Genomic DNA, 26,137 nt, shown 5'->3' with positions numbered 1-26,137 from the left:
AAGAACTGTAAACTGATGTTGTGTTTGGACATCTTGCATTTGCATGTTTCATTAGCGACTCTGGGTTACTATCAGTCCTCCAAGACTATTCTTTTAAAATGTAATGTGGCTAAAATAATAGAATAAATTAAATCCTTGTATTTTATAGTACATGAACTGTCAAACATATTATTACAAATTAAATAAATTTACAAAAATACGGTATCTGTTATTCTTACTGAAACTTTGTGTTTTATATTTAAAAAGAAATCAAACTCATTATTCCTTTGGCTACAGGATTTTATTAATATTTTAACAGTTTTGTTTTACATAATAAATAAGCAAAAATGCTTTACATTTTTAGGGAATACATATATAATTCTGAGCATTAATAGGTTGTTTGTTTTGCCTTCTTTTTCACCTACATTTGCCAAATAGCTCATACCTGCATCACATAAAAAAAAAGCAAAAATCTAATGTTCAGGAAAAAGAATGGAATAATAAGTTTTCTCTGTGTTTTTTTGAAGTATAACTGAAAGGCTGAAAAAATACTTAGTGTCATGTTTTGTGGTTTTTAGAGAAGTACTATATTCTGGCAGGTATCCCATTCATAAAAATAGCATTTCCATTTTACCTCAGTGATATATTCTCAGAATTTAAACCTATCGTCCACTGTGCTTAATTTCATTAAATTACTTAAATAACTTTTTTCAAACTACAGGGCTACTGTGATCTGGGGAGAAGTCTGTTACCTTATCACCTTATTTACATTGCAGTGTTTCTGTTAATAGGATAAAAACTTTGAGACATCAGTACAGGGCTAATGTTTCCAACTTTACTTCTTAGAAAAATATTCTTTCTCTTTCTCTCTCTCTCTCTCTCTCTCTCTGTCCATATCGTTTACTTACTGTGCCTAAACTCCCCTAAGACTTAAAATCCTATCAAGTCACACGATAAAGGTATCTATGGCTAAAATAAGTATGGTAGAGAGAAATGAGGTTACTTTTCATAATGTATTCCAATTCACACTCTACTTACGTGACATAATTTTTTCCAATTATTAAAAACATTGCCACTGTCAATGGCTGCACCACATGCTGCCTTAAGTGTATACTAGGAACATCTGTAGTTTAACTGACTAAAAGTCTATGTCTGAACTCATGTTTTTCTCTCAATACAATTTACTCACATTCCAGATGTGAATATGCAATTAGTGTTTCTATTTTGGAATGGCAGGAAAAATGTTTCACACATTTTTTTAATCACAAATCTTTTCTGAAACCTACTCTGTATTATTATCTGTGAATGCATAATTGATTCATTATTTCCTAACAGGGAAAATTCATGTATCTGAATATCATATACTGTAAAACAGCTGTGGGAGAATGATGGACCACCTCATTTACTCATGCTCTTTGAATAAAGCCTGAAAGTGTGAACAACAAGGTAGACACTGGGAAATATTTTGTGGTATTTCACTGAAAGATATCAATGGCATTTTTTAACTGAAGCCAAATTTGTGTGTTCCTGAAAGCATGTTTTTATAAAGAGAAGTACTTCCAAGAACAGAAAAATACACCAAACTGGCTTTGTGTGCAGCAATACCACTAATGAGGTATAAAGAAAAGTGTAGTATGAAAGAGTCATGCATCAGGTTTCTTTTTAATGACGCAAACAATGTCAGTTAGTCCTTTATAGGGCATGTTTTTAATTTAACAAAATTAATATACAAGTCTTAGCATAACTGTATCTTTTAAGAACTAAGTCAGGTCCATTTACTAGTAACACTGGTTGGGAAGGCTATTAAACAAAGCCACTGTAAAACAGCTTTGTGTCTCATCATTTCAATTTTTAAAGTCAGAATGATAATAAAATTCACTCATAGCATTTCTTTAGACCTGCTACCTTCTCTAGCTTTAGAAGAACCACAGAGTGCAATTATACTGAATATATTGGTTTCGTTTTGATTTTTTTGTTAAAAATTCAGTATTCTAGTAATGGATGAGTAGGTATTTTTGTTGATACTTATCCTGAAAGATACCTCTGTTGCTTTTTTAGCAAATGAAAAAGTCAGACAACTGTGAACTTCCAAGTGTATTATATCAGTTTTACTTCATAATAGTCTTCTCTGTTAGCCTTTTAATTGGAAGCAATAAAAATACTGAAAATTATTTTCAAACATATGTTTTAAAAGCATTTGTTTACTCATAACAATAAATATTCATACATGCAAGGAGGTAACTGCATTTTATTGCTGCATATAGAGACAGAAAACGTGAAATTAAAAAAATGTGTGTATTTCATTACATCTGTTAAAGTATTTTTATCTGTCAAGGTGCAATCCATGAGGAAGTATTTTTCCATATTGCACAAGCCAGGTAAGCGTTTTATTTAGAGAGAGACTCCTACAGAGAGTCTGATAAGAGAGAGAGAGTTTGTAAAATGTAAACTAGCTTTGAACTGGGCTAAGAAATAGAGCTGAATACAGCTGAGTCAGATCTACAATAGCCTTTCTGTAAAATATTCTCTGACTCCAATGCTGTAATTGTTGATGTTTACACATATTATTTAGGGAGTCATTCGTCATTTTATCAAGAGCACACAAAGAATATTTGGGGAAGTGGCTGAAAGACAAAGTGGACTGACTGTTGTCAATAAAACACACATTGATCCATAGGTCTCCTCATTTCCTGATTTGTAAACTTTACAAAGAAATAAAAAAGGAGGGGAAAAATCTATTCCTAATATGCTGGAAAAAAATTTAAATGCATGCTTTGTACGTTTTGCTTGCTACAGTTTATTGGTGCAAATTGAGATGTGTGTAGTGTTCAGTTGATGTACTCAAACTCCGCTTTCCTTCAATCTGTTCTCTGTTTCCTTCAATCTATGCAATCTGTTTTTTGTGGTTGTGCAATGACTTTTCATATTCAGATCATCCACTGACTTTATTTGTGAAGTGCACGAATCAGTCAAATATTAATCTTACCTTTCTGTTGACAATGAGATTTATGCTTAAGGAAGTCCAGTGTGTTAAAGCTGAACTCTTCAAACTTCAGAACGCTACCAGTAAGTTTGAAATAAAGCATAAATGTTCTTTATACCCTGGACTGTAAAGATAACATTTCTGGTGTTATTATCAAGATGTACTTTTGACTAGCTGCTTTGAAAAACTGCACAGTCTTCTCCTAGAATAGTCATTGACACACACATTTTAGAAGTTTTTTTTTTCTTATTCCAACATTTTTATGGGAAATAGTCTTCAGTTCCTGCTACGTAATTTTCACCAATTTGCCATGTCAAGACCTGTAACCTCTTAACGCATATCTTGATATGTGTTAATCTGACGTGATATCATTTCTTGTCAAGATGAACAGTGATGGCAACAATCTGTGAACATGGAAACCTATGTTAAATGAATCAAATTTAGAGTTAAATCAACTTTTGGATAACTAATAAATGAGCATTTTCCAAACTGAGTTTTGTTTAGTTGGTACAGCTGTATCACGAATACTAAAATCCCCACTCTAAACAAAGTTCATTTGTCAGGATGTTTAACACGTGGATGGAGAGTTGATGTACAGTTTCACAGAGTTTGTCAAAAAATATCTAAACTAGAGTGTATAGTGTATGGTAATGATAAAAAAAATCTTGAATGTATTTTGGAAAGTAGGGCTTAAGGGAAAAGAAGTTCTCCATATAAATTCTGCATATAACACCTATTGTTTAATTTTGTTGCACACTATAAAATAACAAAAATAAGATCTGTTAAATGTCTTCTCACTGGCACCAGAGCTTAATCTGTGACAACGAAGCACTGAAGCTAGATGTATTTTTTTTCCTGACCTTCAAGGTACTGTTGCACATGGCTTGCCAAGAGCACACAAGTCTGTCCCTCATTGACCTTCAGCTATGCTCAGTAAATGTAACCATGTTTTCTCATGCTTTTTGGAAATCATTGCAGTTTGGCTTCTTAATTAAAAGTAAATACTTTCCTATTATTGTCACCTTCCATTGGCTATTATTACAGAAGTTCCAATATAATGGGGTAGTGCAGATTCCTTGTGGTTTTCTGGAGAAGAAGCTGATGAGGGGCTTTGGTTTTTGTAAATAAATGTATTTACTTCCTCAGAACTGTATCCATAATTTTCTCCTACATGTCCTGCGGCTGTACATGATGAAGTTTGAAATGTACCATGTTTGGCTAGAACATGGTGATAGTTTAGAAGCACAAATGGAACTTGTCCAGAGGCTCTTACATCCATCACGCGTTCACTTTCAGAGTCGTGATCAAGCTTTACAGTCATTCTCTCATCATTGTCCAGTTCATCTAGATTTGTGGCATGATGACTAACATGCCCATATTTCGGTTCTTTCATACAAATCCTTCTTGTTTGCTCATATACTGAGGGCACTGGCAGGAGATGACTTAATTGTCCTATAGCTTTAGACTGGAAACATTCCGATTTTGGCAGCAAGGAATTAGCTATTGAGTTTGAAAAAGAACTTTCATTAATGCTCATTTTTTCTTGTAGGTCTCTGTTAAAAGCTAACTTGTTTTCTTCTTTAATGAGATGGTGAGATGGCTGAATCCTGTTTTCTATTTTGTTGGGTTTCATGATGCTGGAATCATAAATCTCTTCTTTGTATCTGCTGCCTGGCATGGGTGCTGTGCAGCTTGTAAAGTTGTCACATAGAGCATCTTGGCTGTATCTTCTGTTTGATATGGGCACTTGCAGGAAAGAGAAAACATGTTAACTACTGAAGACTGGCACTCATGTAATAGTTAGAGACTGACACTTTTTATGACTGAACTGTAATACCCATTTGGTTTGGGCCAGATCCAAGTCCCACTGAAGTCATCAGAGACATTCCCATTTGCCTCAGTGGCTTTGGATAAGTCCCTTTAAGGCAGTACTGAAAAGTCAAAAAACACACAGAAGGCCAGTTACTGTTCAGCAATTCTGAAAATGTTTTCCTTATTATTATGTGAGATGCCCACTTGTTTGTTGGACTGCATAATTACAAATCACTGTCATTATTAATATGGTCAAATCAGGAAATTAATTGAAGATTTAAGTATTTTGAAATGTGTCTTGCTGTCAAAAACCCTGGACTTTAGCAAGCTCTCTTTGTAACTCCACAAATGATTTATCAAAGGAGAAGTAACATTTACTAAATGTAACGTTTATGGTTCAAACAGGATTCAACCAACCTCTAGACCTTGTAAAGAAAGTGAAGAGAGTGTACAGTATTAGATACTGACTTATGTCATATTGAAGACTTTGTTTTGTTTCCTTGAAAAGCTAGCATCAGATATTAAAAATATCCATTGAAAAACAGCAGAAAAACTTCTTGAATAATTCTGCACCCCTGCTTTTGAGGTAATAGTAATATATAATGCAATTATATGTATAATATAATTTACAACATATACATGCTGAAAATGTTTAAGTTCAAATATGGGAGTACTAAACAGGGTATGTATTGAAATTCAGAAGCCAGATTCTTAAATTTTGTAGGCAGTTTGCACCTAGGATTTCTGTTCAGGCTTTTCTTCTAAAATATGTTGAGTAATTGGCTACTTTTCTCTAAAGTCCGTGCATGGTGGCTAAATTCATTTAACATTTTTGATTTTTTTTTTAAATCACTTTCTACTTGGCTCACATAGCTTTTCCTTTTTGGACAGTCCTATCTACAAATGGTAAGAGAAAAAGCCACTGTTTTACTCCTATCCTGTATGGCTAAAATTAGGTATTAATTTTTTTTGCACTGAATATCTTGCATGCACAGCTATACTACTGGAGCTGAAAAGTACTTGGCATATTTGAAAGTTTTACATTAAAGGTTAAATGAGGCACTTACTAAATTTCTCAAATTAAAACTAAGCTCCATTTTGTGTTATGCTCACTGAAAGTCCTGAACACCTAGGTGCCTTTTGAAAATGTGATTTTCTGTTTTTCTAAAAATTTTATTCAACATCTTAAATGTTTTGGAGTTCCCTTGTAGTGGTTGCTGATGTAACTGCACCCGCTAATAATTAAATATTCCCTGTGCTACAGTAGACTGGCAAAGCCTTCATGTATAACAGAGGAAGCAGAAATAGCTTAATTGTACCTTTTTTTAAATATGCACAGCTTCATTAATTTCAGAGGGAGTCGCACCACATAATTAACATCAGAATTTAAACTGGAATCTGGATCCAATTTCTCCTGGATCAACCCACCACCCTCTGAGAAACAACCACCTTTCAAGTTATTTTTAATTTCTGTGTATACATTTTGTACCAGGAAGTACATGCAGTCCTAAATGAACTGAATTCTCGACAGCTGTTGAAAAACAGACCTCTTAGATCACAAATCAAGACGGGATCAGCCACATGCTTGAGTATAATTTGGAAATTTTACTACTATAATTGTGCTATGCCAGTGTAACTCCACAGTTGGCATTCTTACCATAAAAAAGTATCCATGCTGGGAGTTACTGAAGTATAAGTAATATGATTTAACTGACCTGGTATACTTGTTTTGATGTTTTCCTAAACTCCATACATTCGAAGGAGTGTGGGGTTTGCTCTCTTACTGCAGGATGGAGTACTGTTTACCTGCTGGCTCTGGTCTAATCTGTGAACTGGAGATTGCCCTTTTCCATTTTTAGAGCTAACACTTGTAAGAAGCTAAAGCATCACAGCAATCAAAGGGGCCCGGTCTTGTTACCTTCAGCTTTGTGATCTCGTATTCTGCTGGGTTGATGGCTGTCTTCTGAGGAGCAAGAAGTAATTTGCATACTTGATTTGTAGGATATTGTCCATTTTGTTCTATCCTTTTCTGTTTCTCAAACATGGTTTTGATCTCTTTCCATGAGGAAGAAGGTAAGCATCACTGGTTAATTGTTTGCAGGTTTCCATTAAAGTTGTCAGCACATTTGTGGAGTTAGAGCAGACAGTTAAGCAAGTCATGTGTTTTCAGTGCAACAGAGCACAGTAGTTTTTGTCTGCTTGCATTCAGAACAGTTACTGGAGTTAGACTAAAACCTGCTTTTGTCTTGCTTTGCAGACAAAAGCCTAAGCAGGCCCTGGGAAAAACTCCTCCCAGTGAGTTTTCTCATACGGAATTTAATAGAAAGCTGACCAGCTGTGCTGTGCTAGAGAAGGGCACTATCCTCGGACTGCTTCCACCCATCTCGCAAGGGGCCTCACCAGGTGTATGGGGATCCCACACCTAATGCGCGTTCTCCACCCCGAAAAATGTTTTGCAGTCATTGAAGTTGGTGCATTAATTTGGGATGCTTTCCAGCTCACTCTTCTGCCAGAGCAACTCAGCTATGCTAAGGGAGTATATTGTACTTCTAAGGTCGTGTATCATACCAGAGTGATAGTAGCTTTCTGGAAGGCCCTTTTTACTTATTTTCTTTCTTACTGCCTCCAATCACAGCAGCCTACAACTGCACTAGTCAACTCAGTCTATCAGGCATCATGTTTCTATTAATTCTTGTACGCTGGGTGCAGCTTGGGCAAGTTGAGTGGAAACTCGGAGATGATAGCTCCCCTCACTTGGCAGCCCACTCAGAGTTCAGTGTCCAGCCACCCAAATGGCAACAGTAAGCCACTCTAGCAGGCATTGGTCTCTGTTTGAAACATGTCTAGTCATAGGTACAGCACACTAGAGCAGTCTGCGCAACTCGGTGCTGCAGTGAGGAGCACTCCCTCCTCACCTTTACATAGTGCAGCCTAAGTACAATGGTGCGCGGTATGGGAAGGATGCTTGCAGAAGATACTTCATTCTCAAATATGCCTTGCTCTGCCAAGAAGTTAATAGGTAGAGCTGCTCCTTGTTTTCACATTGCCCCACCTATTTCAATAAAATTGAAGGAAAGGCATCTTATACCAGCTTAAAGTAAAGAAAGACTGATACTTCACACTGATCTTCATCTAAAAGGTATGCAGTCCTTATCAGCAGAGACTTTTGCATCCTATTAAAAATGTTGTCCGTTTTTAGAATATAGCTGAATTTCTGCATGTGTATGCTTTGTCTTGCATAATTTTTCTCTCACAAAACAGTGTACTCCTGACAGCTTTTACATGTTCTGAGAAAACAATATACCAGCACTTGACTGTTTATACATAGCCCATGATGTTTCAGTATGTTTCCTAATCCTTTGTAGGGCAGGGCCTTTGAGGAAGAGGAGCAATTATTCTTTGTCACTGAGCTTTGCTAAAGACCAATGAGCAGAGCCTCCATCCTTCTCTGGTCATGCTCCAGTTGTGTCACAGAGGCACACTGGCACTCCACTGGGTCAAATCATGCACAGATGCAACAGACCTGAACACTGTCCATGCCCATGAAAAACACATCTTTTAGTTCAGCCCAATATCTGTGCTAAGCCCTAGTCTGAATCCTAATTTCTCCATTATTCTCTTTTCAAAAAAAATAGTAAGACAGAGTGATCTTCAGGACCTCTTTGCCGTTAGTAAATTACATTTTTCAATGAAGCTGTCATATATTGTTTCCAGTAGTCCAAGGCTAAACCTGAGAACTGGTTTGCGGGGCAGGAAGGTAGAGGGAAACTTTTTTGCAGGTTTCCTTAGTACTCTTCATGAACTGTGGGACTAAACTTCACACAGTACAGACTGGCCAACTGCATAATTTCCTTACTGAGTAGCATGGATACCACAGTATCTACACTAGTAATGTATCCACTCAAGTGCGCAAAGGGAATGTCCCTGATTAAAAAGATGGTTGCCTTCTCTGAAGAGAGTTTCTTTTGTGATGACTAGGCCAGCTGGAAAGAAGTGGAAGAAGCTTCAAAACCAGATTCTGAGGCAGCAGCATCTGATTTGCAGGCAGTTTTATCTGCTACGTGCTTTTCCAGAGCTTTGATGGCTTGGCATGATAATCTTAAAATCTCTGATCTCTCCAAAAGAAAGTATTTTCCATAGTGAAAAATGTCTCTGGCCTACAGCATTTTTGGCAGATGCCTCTATGGATGTGATGTGGAATAGCCCTAGCATCCAACCCGGTTGCCAGATGTCATATTTGGCATTGCCTTTGGATTGAAGATAATGACGCTAAGCAGATTCTTTCTGCTTTGAAGCTTATGGGCTGTCAATTTTTCAGTGAACCACTGGAAAAAGCAGCAGTTGACAGCATAAGGAAGATCAGATGCCCCTTTCCATTCAAAGCAGAAAGTCACTTCCAAAGGTCCAGATTTCTGCCACAGTCTCAGCAAAAGTACAATAAGGCTAATTCTATCAGAGGGAAACAAACTCTGGAACTATTAGAGAGAAATCCTATGTATGCAGGAAAGCTCTGTTTTTCTCCCCATCTCCATACACTGTTTGTGTGAACTCAAGTGATGATCTCTGACCAGGCCTGAGTTTCACCATTTCCCTTTTTTCTTTCCTAAATAGTCAAATTGTAAGTGATCTTCTGGAGATTTAATTGTACATAGTCATTTTTTATCAAATGCCCAACAGCTAAACATCCTTCAAAAATATATCCTTGCTCCAAAAAGAGCCCATGTATTCCAACTTAAGCAATAGAGGCTTAAATAGAAGAAGCAGAATCAGAGGTAAGCATTGCTGGCCTGAGAACTCCATTTTTTCCTGTTCATAAGGAAATGGTGAAGGTATGCACGTATTATGAAACTGAAAATGCTAGTATTTGCTTACATTTTTTTGGTGAGATTTTCTTCCCAAACAGATTTAACAGTATTCCTGTGGAATCCTGCTGACTTCATGTATTTATTAGGAATTATCTGCCCATACTAACTGACTGATGGTAAATTGCTTGTCTGCTGCCACGCTCACTGGGCCCTTTTGGCAAATGTTATAGCTGTATTATAGACCCTGTTCCCCAAACAGGCTGTTCTTTCTACATCCATTCCAAGGGTCTGACCAGCAAGGGCTGGATCTACTTTCTCAGTCAGTCTCATGTCATCTATTAGTTTGGAAGCAGAGAAGAAAACCTTGGCTGACTTCAATACACCTAGTATAGCTTTGTTCCTGCAAACTTACCTGGAGGAAATTTACTTTAATCGTTATACTAACAAGGGTTACCCACAAAGATAGAACGTTTTTCTTCTCCACAAGGTTATGGCATCTTTAGAAAGGACAAAATCATTTCTAAACCATCTCTTAGTTGTTGTTTAAAGCTACTCCTTTTTACACCCAGTCCATAACAGCAACAAAAGGAAACCAACACATTAGATGAGCATGGGCTCAGAAAATACATTTAAACGGCATTAAACTATATGAGCTTCAGTCTTGCCCATTTTCAATCCAAATATAGAGCAATAAAGTAATATATTCCAGTCAGCTGGGTAGGACAAATGGTTCTATAAAGGATAAAACACTGTACCTGGGCCTCTGTGGGAGAGACTTTCAGTGTCTGATACCTACTTCTGTCCAATGTAACAAGCTCAGCTTTAAACATCTGCAGATACCCCCTTTTAATCGAGGATATCTAATGTCATGTCCCTAAGTGAATTAATGCTTCTTCATATACTTAAAGAATTTTAAGCCTACCTTTTCTACCTTTTTTTCCCCTATTGCTTCCTACATCTCATCTGTAACCAAGTTAGAAGAAAGGCACATTTCCATCTAATTTTGTAACAGTACATCAGTGATAGATGTACTGTATCTGAGATCTAAGGATTAAAGTGTATTTTCAGCTTGTTTACATTCTACTTTATAGTTTTGCAATAGTATTTCTTATAGGTTGCGATGTCAGAGAAGGCAATGTCTTCAGTATTTCCTTCAAAGTATTTGAGCTGATCATCTGCATAGGGAGATGATGCAGTTCTTATCAGGAAGGAGCACTGAAGGCATTTTAAAAAGCAGGAAGACAATGCATTTCATTTAGTCATTCATTATAGTAATTGTAAGGTACAGATTTTTAGAATGGCTTCATGTTCAGGAAGGGCAACCTTCAATTTTTATGGGAAAAGACATGTTTATTTTAATTTCCATATGTGGACTGAAGTACATTTGTTTCTTTCCAACTGCAGTGACAACTTACCTGAGTAATTCTGCCCAGCAACTCTGCCAGTGCAAAACATGAAGACAAACTATGCCAGTATTAAAGGAGATGGTATATCTGCCCTGCTCTAAAAGTGTTTCTGGTGGATATGTTTTTGCAACTGATGCTTTGATAGCATTCTTAATCAAGTGCTTCTGGTAAAAGACAGCGCGATGAAAATGTAAATTCTATAAACATAGTGGATGTTATATTTCACTGTTTCTGGTTTTCTGCATTTCCTAAACATCTTGTATTTCCTATTTTCAAACTACAATTACAAATCTTTCCCAGACATCCCACAGCTTTTCTTTTCTTTCTTTTTTTGAAGTGACACCCACCTTCGTAACTCTGTGCAAGATTATGCCGGACGATGTTCACTGGCTGATCAGAAAGATTTTTGGATGGTGACTGGCTGTTGGGTATCAAGGAGTTGGCGTAATGCCACTGGCATTCTCCATTTGCCTGCAGCGTGCTCAAGAAAAATCGTGCCACTTCACAAGGTGCTCCTTGAGACTGCCCAAACTTCGAAGGTAGCATTTGCTTTTTGCTACCGAAGACATGAGAATCTACAGGGAAGTGTCCATAATGGTAAGAGAAAGGCAAGCTGTATGATGGGGCATATAAAAGTTCACTGTTTTCTGAATGGAAGTTTTGTTCTTGAATGGTGGCAGCGTTCACTGCAGGGCTGGATCGCCAGTTTCCCACCTGGCTGCATTCCAGTTTGTCTGTTTGGAAAGAGCTGTATTGCTGGGAGAAAGAAAAAAAGGAGGGGAGGAGAGTTAAATGACTAACTTTTATAGGAAACTACATAACATGTAGTATAGGAGCCCAAAGCCAGGCCTCCTTGAACTGCAGTCTTACTGGCAAACAGGACTGGCTCACCAGTGCGTCTCAAGTTCCTTGCCTTCACTGTAACTTTACCTTTACTTGACATAGGAACAAAAAACAATTTTGACATCTTAATGCTAAGTGCATATTTGATAATTTTGCACACTGGATTTCAGCTAGTCAGTAAATTTAAGTAGTTGTAAGTATCAGAGGGCATAAGTTTTTGCAAAGCACAGGAAGTCATTGATTAATGAAGTTGCAGAACATGATTCGCATTCGGTGAAGAAAGTTTGTTGGCATGTCAAGCTTCAGAATGGTAGGAAGACAAAATCTATCCTCTGCATCAACTTTTATTGCAATGATCTCCTCCTCCTTCTCTCTCCCACCCTCTTCTCCAGACTGCAAGTACTTTTCAGGCTCTCACTGTTTTGAATGAAGTATATGTGCTAGCTGCATTTGGTGCTATTTTAAGATAATACTAGCAGTAGTATTCATTTTGAAGTCTCAGAATGTCTCCCGATGGGTATCAATCCCACCAAACCTGTATTATGGACATCTCCCTAGTTTCCTTTTGTGTCTGCTTCCACCTCACGCAGTGACAGATATCCTAAGTCCCGCTTCAGTGCTCTGTGTGCTAGGTTTCCTTTTCATGAATCATTCTCCAGCATAAGGAAACTGCCTACATCTATGTGACCTAAGAACTCTGTCTATCAATAATGAACAAAATTCATTCTACACTAGCTCAAATTTTCACAACCCAGCTATCTTTAGTACATTGTTTTCTTCTTTTTACTGAAAAAATACATTGTTCTCCAAGTACTTTACACACTCCATAATTCAAAAGTATTTGTGTTTGCATGATTTGCCAGAGATTGTTCGTACTATTTGTGCTGTCCACCCCAAGAACAGAAGGGTCTTGCTGTATTCTGACCTACCTGTGGCAGAGCATACTATTGTCAGTTTTACAGTAAGTTCAGCTTCTGATGATCCTGTCCCGAGGACTCTACCACAATAACTGGTAGGTAAATATTGCTGAAAAGGTTACCTGTTGTGGGTAAGGCGTTGTTCGGAGTTTTGCCTTCATTTTATTACTTTTGGGTTTTATTATTTTCCTTGTTTCCTGTGAGGTAGATACTGAGTTTCTGCATGAAAACTGTGACTTAGAAATGGTAACCTGGTCCAGTGACAACTGAAGTTCCTTATACTCAATATCTCTGCAAAAGAACAGTCCAGTAAATATATACTCAAACATACTGCATAAATCCAAAACAGTTCCTTTGGAAATACATGGTAGCTTTCACAGTGTTTTCATTTTCATTCTTCCTAGATTTTCATTAGTCTGCAGTCCTGGGTTGGGGTGTTAGGAGCAGTGACATTTTTTGTCTGACCCTGTTTCCACTGGAGTCTATCACAAACGTTCCATCAGGAACATAGTAAACATCTTCATATTAAATTTCCCTACTATCTGAATCTAAGCTGTGTCAACTTCTTCTTTAAGCTACCCCAGCACTCTGTATTTTGCTGCATTGCATTGCCATTGTGAGAATGTGATTTAGCCCTGAGTATCTGTGGAACCCAAGGTAAGCAAGGGAATCCTTGGTAATTCACCTGTCTTTGAAAAGAATAGCATTTTCTACCATTTATCTGTCTCAAACTGACACTGTGATCTCTGCTAGGTAGCAGTTGTTTTCACTGTGTCTCGACAGTACCTAGCGCAGTGCAGTTCTGATGCTGGTTGCAGAAATGGGGTACAGGTCTAACACAAATGACTATCAGCAGTATGACACGTTCAAGCACAAGTTTTATGGTTTGCAAGGTAATCATAAGAAATACTAGCTCTTTTTTGCACAATGTGCTATTTGTAGTTACTTTCTGTAACTAGAAGGGGAAGGATGTGGGGAAAGAAAAGTGGTTGTAACTTGCAAACACAGAAAGATACTGGAAGACAGGAATATAGCAAGCCTAAATGATGTAATTAGTAATGAATTAATTACTGATAACATGTAATGGTACAAAGTATTTTGACTTACGTAAGGACATAATTGACACTCACTATGCAGTGAGGCCGTGATGAACGGCTGTTATGCACAATGGTAGCATAGCTCTGTACCCAAACCCAGCCTCCATGCTTGGACAGTAGTCGATAGTACTTGGTTGTGACTTGGCCTTTCACCAACACTGTAAATACAATGTAAATACATTTCACGTTGCTTGAACTTGTGATCGGCTCCTGGAGAGGGTGTGTGTGTGGGGGGGACTTTTCTCTCTCCTCCCACTCCCTTAAATCCCCTTTTCCCAACAAACTTTAAGTAGCTTTGCTGCAAAGGTATTTGTCCTGCTCCTTAACATGGTTTCACAATGTCACCTCACTGTTTACAAATACTGTGTTCCAGACTACTTAGGTTTGTCTTCCCTCTTTTCCAGTTTACCCTGCTCTTTTATGCTTACATTCTACAAAAACACTTAATCGTTTTAATTTTCTAACTGAAAAAGAAAAGTAGAAGGCAGCAGAAGAATTTTGAGGAAAACAGAACTGAATGAATTTTTACAGTGTATTTGGAAGCATTTTTTGACATTTATAGCTTGAAAGATTATCGTGTATATTGCATCGCATTTCAGGCTATGCTGCTTTTTCCTCTGTAAGCTCTACACTCCTAAGGCTGATTTAAAAGGGCAAAATTAAAATATTATTTGATTCTTAAACATACAAATAAAGACAAGGCCAGAGAGGTAAATCAGTTATCAGACAGATTTCACTAGAAATGTAAATCCTCTGAACACCAGTTTGGATTCTCTGCGATGCTTTGGCATATGGCTATGCTATAATACAAGCTATGCAGGATCTCTAAATATTTAACCTAGCCACACATCTTTCTGGTTTAGTGCCAGGCATTTATCTAATGATTCACAACAAGAGAATAACTCCTAACCCTTGAAGATCTGTTTTCTCTCGTGTGACCCTGAGCACTTCTCTAGAGAACTCCACATTTTTACTCTTCTATACAATCAGTTATTATAAATTAAGAAATAAAAGACTGGTTTTGATGCTCAGACTACCACAGAAGAACTTGATCAATAGCAGCAATGCCTTGTAGCTTTGTATAATACATGACAAAGAAATGGAATTACAGCTTGCAAATGCAAGGCTTGTACTACACAGAACTTACTAGTAAAGCTCATGTAATTTTGTCCTCTTATTATACATGCCTGGTGCAGAAGCAGATACATAATAAGCCAGTCAAACAACAGTCTTCTCCTTCAGGCAACTCTAGTGGAGCAAATGACTACTTAAAATGAAAATATATGGCCTTATAGTTAGTATTTATAGGAGATTTTTTCTGACAGGGATGGTATCAATATTAGATCTGGAACAAGAGAGTGCATAATGTTTTTGATTGTCTTTACCACTTGCCGATTAATGACACGGTTATTAATCATAATTGGGGTGGGGTTTTTTTTTATCCAGTTGTTATTTGGGGGGGGGGGGGGGTAGGGGATAGTAATTCCAGTAGTAATCTGAGACCACAATAATGTTCATGATGTGAACAACTCAGTGGAAGACTGACAGAAATACAAGAGCAAGAGTTCTTGTTCTTCGTAAAAGGTCCTTTAAGTTTAAATCTGCAGCATGTGGGTCATGTCTCTGGACTGCTTACTCTCCTACCCATCTACACAAGCCGCATCATATTTAAACTTTTTTTTCTCAAATCCAATAAAATCAGAGAAAAATCAGGCTCTTAAAAAATTATTACAGACAGGTCTTCCTGGAAGTGTCAGTTCTCCTTCCACTACAATCAACTAGTAATCAGCTGTGTTCCATGTTATAATCAACTGTATGGCATTTAATTGCTATGTGTCAGGATGTTCTTAATCCAAATGATCCAGTTGATCCAGTTCTAGCAAATGGTGCTTTCTTTCTGGCCTAGATCATCCAACAGATTTTATATATGTATGTATGTATGTATGTATGTATGTATGTATGTATGTATAAAATGTGGTCTAGACTCATCAAACCTAAGTCTTTGTGCTAGTTTAATGGTCAGGTTTGCCTTGTATTCAAAATGTCTTGCTACTTGGACTTCCAAAATAGAGATTAATGCTATAACAGACCACTAGGTATAACAAAGCTCTTCACATGTTTTATGTCTAGTTTTGATTTTTCTCTTTCTCTCCCTCTCACTGTGGTTTTTTTCAAAATCCTGTTATAGCTTTCCAGTTAAGGCAATAGTTTAAAAGATGTGAAAACTACTGAGGACTACCGTGCTCAGCTTTCCATCCTAATTATATGGATAAACCAATATTTCTTCTGGGACATGGGGAGGACTCTGTGTCTCCTGCATTTTTAGCAATCTGGGGAAAGTCTGACCTTGGCTGCAGGACAGTAGCTGTGCTTCCGATACAGTAAATGAAGCCCATTTCCTTTTGGCCCTGTGTTAAATTACCCTCTTTGATGCTGATCGGAAAGCTCAGAAGCGGGGGTGAGGTAAATCCCCTACCAAGACAATCTGTGCAGGCTCAGACTTCTTGGTGGCCTCCGCTGCAACCAAATGGGGAGGATTCAGTGGCTTTAGCCTTGGCTCTTAGCTGTGTCATTTGTAACTGGGCGTTCCTCTGTTGTGGTTCCCACCCAGTTTAGCAGGCAAGCTGAAAAAGGCGCTGGGCTGGCCCTTCTGGTCTGTCACAGAGGGTTATTTTAAAAGGTTCCAGCCAGCTCATGGGCATGTGGCTAGGAGTCCCTAGCCTGCACTTAAGGATGCCGCTACAGAGAAATGGGCTTCTCAGTCCCATACTCGCAGCAGTAACTGTTTTAGCTTCCCTGGCACACACAGTCTGGCAAGTCTGGCTATCAGGCCAGCCCTCAAGCAGTGCTGGCAGTGGGTGATGCCCTAGCAGATTCTACATTTCTTCCACCCTCTTAAAAAACAAGCGCAGCTGTGCTGGAAGGCTTGACTGCTGGGGGAGCAACAGTAGTTTCAATGGCATAGACAGTCTCTGAACTGTGCTCTGCTCTAAGATAGGTTCTATAAATATATAGGTTGACTTTCAGTAAGCAGCAGAACAGTTTTGTGGCGACATCATCTGGGGCTGTGACTTGCTCTGCCAAGGCACAGAGATGTGACTCTTGCAAAAGTTAACTGGGAAGAGCAATGACACTACAACATGTGGGCTGCACAAAATCCTCCTCACAGAGAGAAGATGGTACAAAAGAAAGCATTTAGCTAAGGTGGAAGAATATTTTGTCTGTACTGGAACAGCTTCTCTCATCCTGTCTTTCAGAATGCAAGATCTTTAGGCAGGGTCACATTATTTGTGTGACCGCACTTCCCCAGTTGTAGAGTAAACAGTGTGTATATTGATGGTGCTATAGAAATAAATAACACTAGTTCAAACTTCAGAGGCTTTTTTGTAGAGCTGGAAGCTAATCAAATGTTTAAAACAGGAAACTGTTTGCTGCCAGCACACCTTAGGCAAATATTCACATTTACATTTTCCTCATAGTTTGACACTCCTGTTCTCCTCCTTCTAGCTTGCTCCCCTCACTATTCCCTTTGTTTTGCTCTCTATGCTGCTTAAATCAAAGTTCTGTTGCTTTCGGTCTTCACTTTGGGATTTTTTTTCCCTCTTTGAAAGAGCAATTGATTATCCTAGTTTAGGGTTTTCTTTTTTTCTTAATACCCTTATTAGGTGTAAGATGTTTCTCTCCAGGTTTCATCATCAGATGACACTTAATCATCAGACTGCTTTACGGAATGGTATGTCAAAACCTCCAGCCTTTCACTGTTCAGTTCCTCAGACATTTGCTGATGGATGGTGGGGGAGTTATAACAGTGGCTCCCCAGAGGCACAGAAGTTTGTACACTTTACATCTGTTTCAATAATTACTATTACTTGTTATTCTGACCATGATTCTGCACTGTTCCCACTGTTGCCATTAATTTTTCCTCTTCTTGGCATTTTGTTGCTTTGAAACATTCATTAATTTGTATTCATCTTCTCATATTTTTCTTCTGTTTTTAAACTTTACAATACTTTATCTCTGTAATTCAGGCAGAGTATCTAGAGAACTGGTTTTATTTATTCTGTTTTGTTGAGGGTTTTTGGGGAGAGGGGAGGGGGATTGAGTAATTTAGTAAGCATGATGTGTCTCTTTACTAAAACTCCAGTCATGCATAGATCAAAATGGGGCCAAAGTACAAGCCTTCTACCACCTGCACAGAGCTATCCATGACTCTACTCTAAAAATGATAACCTGTTTTCCAGAGACGATTGTGGCTATATTGGAATCATCTATATACTGGCTGACGTAGGTATTTCAAGTAGTCTTGTGAAAATAACAAGTGATGTTTTGTACAAGTCAACAGTCACACCTGGATGCAGAGGCTAACCCTGCAAAAAGAATGCTCACAAGGGGACATTACAGTGCATCCTGGTGGTTCTAGTTTTTGATTTGTTATGGCCCAGAGCCTTCAATGTTTTTTCAGTTAACATGAATGTGCTGTAAAGATCAGCTTCTGCTTTCTCAAGTGTAGCACCCACTGCCATCAACAGTATTTGGTGCTTGGAATTTCAACCTTGACCTGTGCCAAATACAGTTACATCCTCCTTTATATTCCAAATCCTCATGAATATCACACAGTCAGGTGAAGAACTGACTATCCTCTCCTTCAGGGAAGCCTAAAAGAAGGATTTGACTCTGATTACTTTCAGCCTACAAGAGCAATCTGGAAAAAAAATCACTAACATTCGTTTTTGGATTTCATCTTTGTATCGTATGGTCTGTGGCAGACTGAGTCAAATCCAGAGTTCAGCTATGCCCTCAATTTGCTTCTCAAATTAGTGTGCTACTGAATGAACTACTTCCCAAATCCAGATGCTTGAAGATATGATTAGTGTCTCTGTTGGCAGATGGGAAATTATTAAATGTATGTTTCTTTTCCCTGACACTCTGTTCTTAAAACCTCATCCATATGCTATTAATGAACATTCATCTCAAGATTTTTTGTGTATGCATTCACTTCAAACGTGAGCTGAATATTACTAACATGTTTCATGGGACTGGGGAGCTGTTGCATAAATTTTTTTTTAAACAAAAGAGGCTAATAGTCCAGATTTTCCTTTTTTCCCCCTCTCACCCATTCACTTGCTCTTTTGGCTTTTTTCCTTCAAAAGTTCAACACCCAGAATCAGGTCCAGATTTTCAAAAGAGACCAAGTCCTTTAAGTAGAGAGATAAAAGTAGCCAGATATATTTTTCAGAAGCACAGCATATTGAGTATCTAGCTTATTTGCAAAAGTGCTGGTTTCCTTAAGTGATAACCAAGCACTTTTGAAAGTCTAGCTCCAGTCAAGATTTGGAAAGCTTTCTCTACTTTCCAGCGTAGTGCCTGTTGTCTGAAAAACTTCTCGCTCTACCTAATATATTTCAGTCTAACATTCTTTTTACTTACACAGATGATGAGCATATCGTAAATGGAACACATCACAGCCATGAACATGGTGATAGAGGGTTTTTTCTATCAGATCTTGAGGCTCATAACCAGTTAATTCAGTCACCCTAGAAAAGAAAGGCTGCATAATAAGCAAAATCTCTAGGGATATTCAGTTTCATTAATCTAACATTTGATTATGCCAATTAACCAAGTACCTAAAAACTGCAGGACAAAATGTTAGTTTTGGAATCAGAATCCTCATCTTCACCAGAAATTAAAACCTCTCAACCCAGCCAAAACAAGGTGCAGCTATTCCCTGGTCTGCCTCACACACAGGCAGGAAGAAGCATTCTTTTCATTATTTCAGCTTTGGGCTTTTGCCACTGTCATGCATGATCCTTTGCACAAGGATCCACTGGAAGAGCCATTCATGAAACAATAAAATTACTGTTGTGTGCTGCTGTCAAATTTTCATTTGCTTTTGTAAACATACAAGCCTAGCATGTATGTCAGTCCATACAGGCTGGTCATCATGGTCTATAAATGAATTCAAGGTAGCACCTAACAGAAGAAGGAAGCAGGAACTTATTCCACCTAAGAACATGAAAGGACAAGGAGCTATAAAGATCACAAGCTTAAAAAAAGAAGGCTGAAGCTAGACTTTCAGAAAAACTTCCTTACACAGTAAGAAATAGGATAAGGGAACAAATCTGAAACAGCAGCATCTCTTCAGATGTTAAAGAACCAGGCTACAGAAGTCACACCTACACTGGGTCAGACCTAAAAGTCACCTGAGAAGTCAGACTTCATGGTTCAAAATGGACTTCTGTTTATTTAGCACAGTTGCTTGAGAACAAAATCCATTTAAAGTACATTGTACAAATCAGCCATAATCTGATTTGTTTACCTAGTGTTGCTGGGAAGTGTTTATGCTGTCCTGGGCTTTCTTCATCTAAAAATGCAGAACAGAGGCACCATACAAAGGCATTCATTGCCTTTGTCTACATTAACAACAACATAGTCCATTAGCAGGAGATCTGTAAAGTAAAATGGTCTGTGCTTGAGGATCTGACATCTACATATTTTTTTACTTTGGACTAGTTCTAGTCCAGGCTTGTGGACTGAAAGCTCAGTAGTAATTGGAGTGCCTTAGACATGCTCCTGGAGGTTGTCTTCCAGTTTAGATTCATCCAAAAGGAATCCAGTTCATATGCCTAAGACCTCTTTGTGCCATGTAGTGAGTGGGGATGGTCAGGGCATTCACTTCAAAAGATGCTTCCAGTCTGAGCTAAAACACTAAGGCAGACATGCTCTGTATCAAAGAATAACACAGTAGTATCAGCAGAAATGGGGGGGTGGGGTCTCAAGCAGCATGTGTCACTGGGAATTGCATAAGCTTTGCCTTTTTTTTTTTTTTTCTTCACTATACATTTTATTTGCTGTCTCTCTAACACGAAGAAATCATGTGGACCCCACAGTGACTGGGGGCTGTAATTACATTCTACTTGGGAGAGAGTGGCATGCGGGGAGGTTCTTCTGAAGGAAAACAGAAAAACAAACAAACAAAAAAAATGCCTCTGTGGTCTGACTTATTGCAAATACAGCACAAATATATCCATACCTCCCCAGCCATTCCTGCATCTGGGAAAGATGCATGCCTTTGCTTCAGGGACTGCCAATGCAGAGCAAGCACGTGTTCTCTTTCTGCAGGAGGCTATGTGAGCACATGCTTGTGTTTCTCCTCCACACTCTGCCCTGTCCCTCCTGACTTACAATTCCAGAATCCCAAATTCTGACTTAAGCCAACCAGCATGCTGAAATACTGGTATAAGGTCCTGTTCTGGTTTCATGGCTCCTTCTGACTTCTGTGCAATCAAAGCAAGGTGGCAGTTTCATCTTGCTCACTTAACTGGGGACACAGCTAATCCAAAAACAAACAAAAAAACCCAAACCCAAGCCAGGTGTGAATATTTCTGGAAGTGCAGCCTCACTTTGAAGTTGGTCTTCCCATGGGCCAAAAAGTATCATTAAGAGTGTAAGAACACCCAAACTTTTGAAAAGTTGTAATCTGGAACTAAGCTTAGCTGCTTGACTTCCTTAACACAAAAACAACCCCTCAGTAAGCCACTGAAGGGAGCCTGGGCTCTGAAAATAGTTCTTTGCATGTAATGAGGCACATACAGCAGGAAACAGAGCTTGCCCTAAGGATCAGTTCTGCCCTCTAGACTTCTTTAAAGCACTTGGATGCATGAGCTGCACCACCAAAATCAAATGCTGCAGATCACTTCAGGTGCAAATGACTGTCTCCTTATTCCAGTGACCCTGATAAATCAACTCCTGCATGTTTTACATTGTGCTGGGTGTATAGAAAAGCTTACTTAACTGCTCCTCCATATAGTGGAATACTGGCCTGGCTGCTGTAACTGTTACCTCTAAAGATCTAGCAACACTTCTCTTGTATGGATACTAGAAGCAAGACAGAACCACCTTTGTCTTATTGCTAATACATTCCTACTGCGAGCAACTATAATTTGGTTTGCTCATTTGGAGGAGTAAAGGGCCCTGGTAATGCTCAATAGCCCAGACTGTCCTGTATGTGGACAGAGACGACATACATCTGCTCTTTGGTAAACACAGCTATACAGCAGTACTGGTTGTATGTGTACTCCTGTCAACACCTCTGGTTAAACTGTCTCCTTGAAGACACTTCAGTCTACAGGCAGTTCCTCTTAGGCACATCATTTCCTTTTTTCCACATGCAAAGACATGTTGCTGAACCCCTTGTGCTTCTTTGTAGCTGTTATATTAAGTAAATCATGCCAAAAAGAAAAGGTTTCCAGAAACAATTAGCTCTTTGTATTCTAGCAGCCGATGGCCCACTATCTCATTGGCCTTAGCATGGAGAAGGAGAATGTTCTCGCATGGTTGACCTACCATGCAAAACTTCCCCACTGTCATGGATACAGACTCTTTTTCACTATTATACATAAAAATCATTTCTGCTTCTTGCAAATCCAGCGTGTTCAGGAAATGAGAAAGTATGTCACATAATGCTTCATATGCAGGGATTTTTAAAGAATGATCATCTTGTCAATAGTCAAATCCATTATATTATCTGGGAACTGGGCTTTTCCCCTCAAGGTATCTTAAACTGCACTGTACAAAGAATCACTATATAGTAAAAGATACAAGGGTTCAAAGGGGATGAATGAGTCATTTCACATCTCCTTGCGCTCTGGTTTTGTGTGCTTGTCTTCTTATATGATAGACAGGCTATATTGGCTGAGAATGGAGACGAGGTTTTCTTTCATAAGCATTAGCCATTTTTCCAAGCTTTTTTTCTTTTCTTTTTTTTTCTTTTTTTTAAATAATGAAGGTTCACTGTGTTTTCATCTAGAGGCCAACTGAATTAGTTTTCATTCTAACAACTTCATTAGTAGGTTCGTTTCATTGTTAAGGCATTACACTAAAGTGCCAGAGACTAAGTTTTCTTAGTACTCTGTCTGTCAAAAGCTTCCTGGATGACCCTGGCAAGTCATTCAGTCTCAATGTCTCAGTTTACCCTTTATAAATTATGGATGAGGATACGTCCTTATCCCTTTTCACTAGTTTTGCCTGTTAGGATTGTATGTCCTTTAAGGCAAAAACATATTACTGTTTGTCTGTATATTGCTCACAGCAAGGAGACTTCAGCTGACTCTGAAACTGTTGATTACTATCGATTCTTATATGTTGCTATTCAAGACGAAGTACAGCCTATCCAGCTTCCAGAAGAGCTTCAAAGGCCCACATGGTCTTTGTGTTCCAGATGAATTTTGTATTACTTCATCTTTTCGTGGCTATTTTGATTTGTTTGGAAACCAGTGCAATTTATCATAAAACTTGCCTCTCAAACATTTTATGCTAGGAATGAAATAGCCACTTACCTGGAATCTAGGAATATTAACTTTAAGTCCAAACTTGCTCTGAACATAAACATGTTACTGTGAAGTTTGATCTCAGTGATCGCACTGGGAGGTAAAGACTGACCTACAGCCACCAGTCCAACGATTTGGTAACAGGAATCATACAAGGACATATCTAGCATATATTGCCGTATCTTCAAATAGCCACTGCAATGGATCACCTGGCATGAGAAGAAAATACACTCAACATCTGATAGGCTGCAAGTCAGCTGACACCCCCCCCACACACACTCCACCCCAGTTTTAATGTGGTTATAAGCCAATAAACCCTTCTAACATTTTTAGCTACTGTATAGTCTGTTAAGTCTTCAGAAGTCTGGTCAGTTTATAAATGGACATGAAAAACACAGTAAATGCAGTTTTTTTGTTTACTGTTAACAATACATGATTAATCCAGTATTAAAACACTGGATCTTTGGCACTATGTAGATTGCATCCTAGTTAGTAATTTAAACTTTCTTTGGTATAGATTTCTTGTAGACACAGTCAGAATTCCTGTTCATTAACCAAAAAAATCTGGAAGTTGCTTTTAAAAGTGACTCAGTCTCACGCGTACACACAGACACACATAGGTATACCTAAGCATCTATTTTTTAAATGATGGACTGTTCTGATGAAAAACAAACACTAAAAACCCAATGGTTATGAAGGCAGCCTATTTATAAGGCTTAAATGCGGTATATTTAAACACACTGGAAATGAGTTTTAAATTCTTCAGTTAAGTTCAGAAGACATTCTATTGTTATATTAACAAGGCCAGTATCTTGAGACCAGATTGCTGAATCTCCAAATACAATTCCTCATGACAGGAATGATGACTTCAACATGACGGTTTAGTCTATAAAAATTCACAATGTCAGCTAAGGGGGGAGGGGGTTGAATTGTAATTTTAAGGATGTTCAGGAACATAAGATTTATTAGCTGTAGTGCTGGTGTTTAGAAATCATTTGTGCTCCTGCCAATGTTCTGTTCCAAATAGTAGGCAGGTCACTTGGCTTTATGGGGAACCAGAAATACATACTACATATTCTTCAGCTTAATATTTGTATTTGTTTATTTTGATTTTTATCTGTGTCCAGCAAAAAGGAATTGATTTCCATTGTATTTGGTACTCCTGAGCAGTCTACTAAACAGCCACCTAGAAATAGGCTCCTCCTGTTCAACCTTCTTCCCTCCTTTCCAATCAGCAAGTGATTAATACTTTCAGCAACAGCAAACTAACACTCAAAACTTGTTTAAGATCTCACAGCAGATCCTATTAATTCCCATACTGTTTGATTCACGTGTTTTCCCTGCACTTCAGCTATTCGGGTGATATTTTCAAAAGTATTAAGTGCTGGCTCTAAGCACAGTTAAGAAGAAGAAATTTAAGCCAGTATCTTTCTAAATGAATACATCCTGCAAGTGTTTTACCATGTAAAATGTGTAAACTTGCAGCAGTGAACAAAAGAAGAAAGAATGCGATTCCCCTGATTAGCAGACATAAACAAAAAAGAAACATACAGAAAAAAATATCACTACAAGCTCTACTTTCTTAACTGATTTCAAATTCAGCTTTGGGACAAAACCATTTTTGCTAGGAGGCAGCTGAGCTCCATGCAATGAAGAATAATCATTCCAGTATAAATAGGTGGATACATGTGTGGATCTTGGACACGTTCCTTAAGAGTGCTCTTCTTCTCTTACAAACTTTTTCTTTTGTTTTTGAGTGATTCAAACAAAATGAATCCTCACAAGATTGTGTGTGAAATACCCTTCTCTCCTGACGCATAAGTGATAGAATTGCACTGTGTGGCTCAAAGAACAGCAAATGCACACTATAAAGCTGAAAATAAGAACTGTCTGAATGTTGCTACTGTAGAATTTCAGCATTTGCTATGGTTTCTGTTCTTGTGTAATAAATTAAAAATTAATACAAGCAATGAGATTTATAAACAAACTTGATAGTTTAGTAGGGTTCAACCCTGAGTTGATATCAGTGGTTTTTATGAGCAACATCATGGTCTCATGTTGAGGTAATTCTGTTCAGGCCAATGAGGTGACTTGTGCAACCAAGTGCTGCCAAGTCAGAGCACAGACACACCAAGGCCATGGATTGTCAGAAGACTTCCAAGTTCCTGCATCTGGATTCCTGCCCCACCTGCCTCCAGTTCCCTATTGGAACGAGAGCCAGCTATGCACTCTCCTTTCATTCCATTCCTTCCATTGTTTTGGGAGTGTGCTCCAGCCAATTCCCCAGTCTGGAAGATCAGGGAATCAGGATGTGGGAACGTGCCACAAAGCACACTTGAATCTGCTGCTGGACTCCAAATCACTATGCGAGACAGTTGCATTATTGAGGGATTGTCCAAACAGCAGTGGCATTTTTGCATCTGTTCTGATTCTTTCTGTCACAGACTTTGCTTCCAGCTACACTTATGTAAAAAAGTAAATAAATAACTGTATTGCTTGTTGAATATGGAAAAAAAAAAGTTTATATACGTTACCTTGTAGCCACTGCACGTCAATCCTGCATTCCTCTTGGCTAGAACACACTTCATTCTCAGGAAAAATGATCTCTCAATTTCATATTCTGAAAGCATAAGCCATACAGATTATTTATTACTAAAAATTTCAAAGACTGAGCGTTACATTGCCTTTGATGATTTAATAGATGTATTTATGTCTCAGCCTTAGGCAGCAATAGAAATCAGCCATTCCGCCTTCCCACTCAATCTCTGCCCACAGGATTTATTTCACCTTCATGTGAGGATTCTCTGTAAAAACTGGGCAAGTCAGCAGCACTAGGCCTCCAACTTTCTGTTTTTACCACCCTTCACTAGTAAATCACCTTGATCCTGAACAGCTAGGAACCAGCCCCTAGAGGTAAAGGGAAGGAAAGGCTTCCTTTGGAGGGTAGGTAAACTAATAAACTACCCTCG

The 26,137-nt window shown here is 38.3% G+C and overlaps 1 protein-coding gene across 3 annotated transcripts in view; it reads right to left on the bottom strand.

Moving 5' to 3' along the window:
- Positions 1-267: 267 nt before the first annotated feature.
- The window catches only part of SIM2 (SIM bHLH transcription factor 2), a 59,054-nt gene continuing 33,184 nt past the window's right edge, over positions 268-26,137 (bottom strand). Inside the window, exons 5-12 of one of the 3 annotated variants that reach the window (XM_026121484.2) lie at positions 25,703-25,788; positions 23,178-23,377; positions 19,270-19,376; positions 13,853-14,000; positions 12,868-13,036; positions 11,333-11,741; positions 6,693-6,829; positions 4,445-4,708 (exon numbers count right to left, since the gene is read on the bottom strand). In XM_026121484.2, coding sequence (XP_025977269.2) covers positions 4,592-4,708; positions 6,693-6,829; positions 11,333-11,741; positions 12,868-13,036; positions 13,853-14,000; positions 19,270-19,376; positions 23,178-23,377; positions 25,703-25,788 — 1,373 coding nt within the window. In that variant the 3' untranslated portion in view covers positions 4,445-4,591. Of the gene's footprint in view, positions 4,709-6,692; positions 6,830-11,332; positions 11,742-12,867; positions 13,037-13,852; positions 14,001-19,269; positions 19,377-23,177; positions 23,378-25,702; positions 25,789-26,137 lie in introns of all 3 variants that reach the window. The other 2 variants (XM_026121483.2, XM_064524822.1) reach the window with 2 other exon arrangements.

Source organism: Dromaius novaehollandiae, chromosome 1 (assembly GCF_036370855.1).
Source record: "Dromaius novaehollandiae isolate bDroNov1 chromosome 1, bDroNov1.hap1, whole genome shotgun sequence".
Taxonomy (NCBI): Eukaryota; Metazoa; Chordata; class Aves; order Casuariiformes; family Dromaiidae; genus Dromaius; species Dromaius novaehollandiae.
Note: the sequence above shows the minus strand (reverse complement) of the source record. Positions and strands in the feature narration are given on the sequence as shown.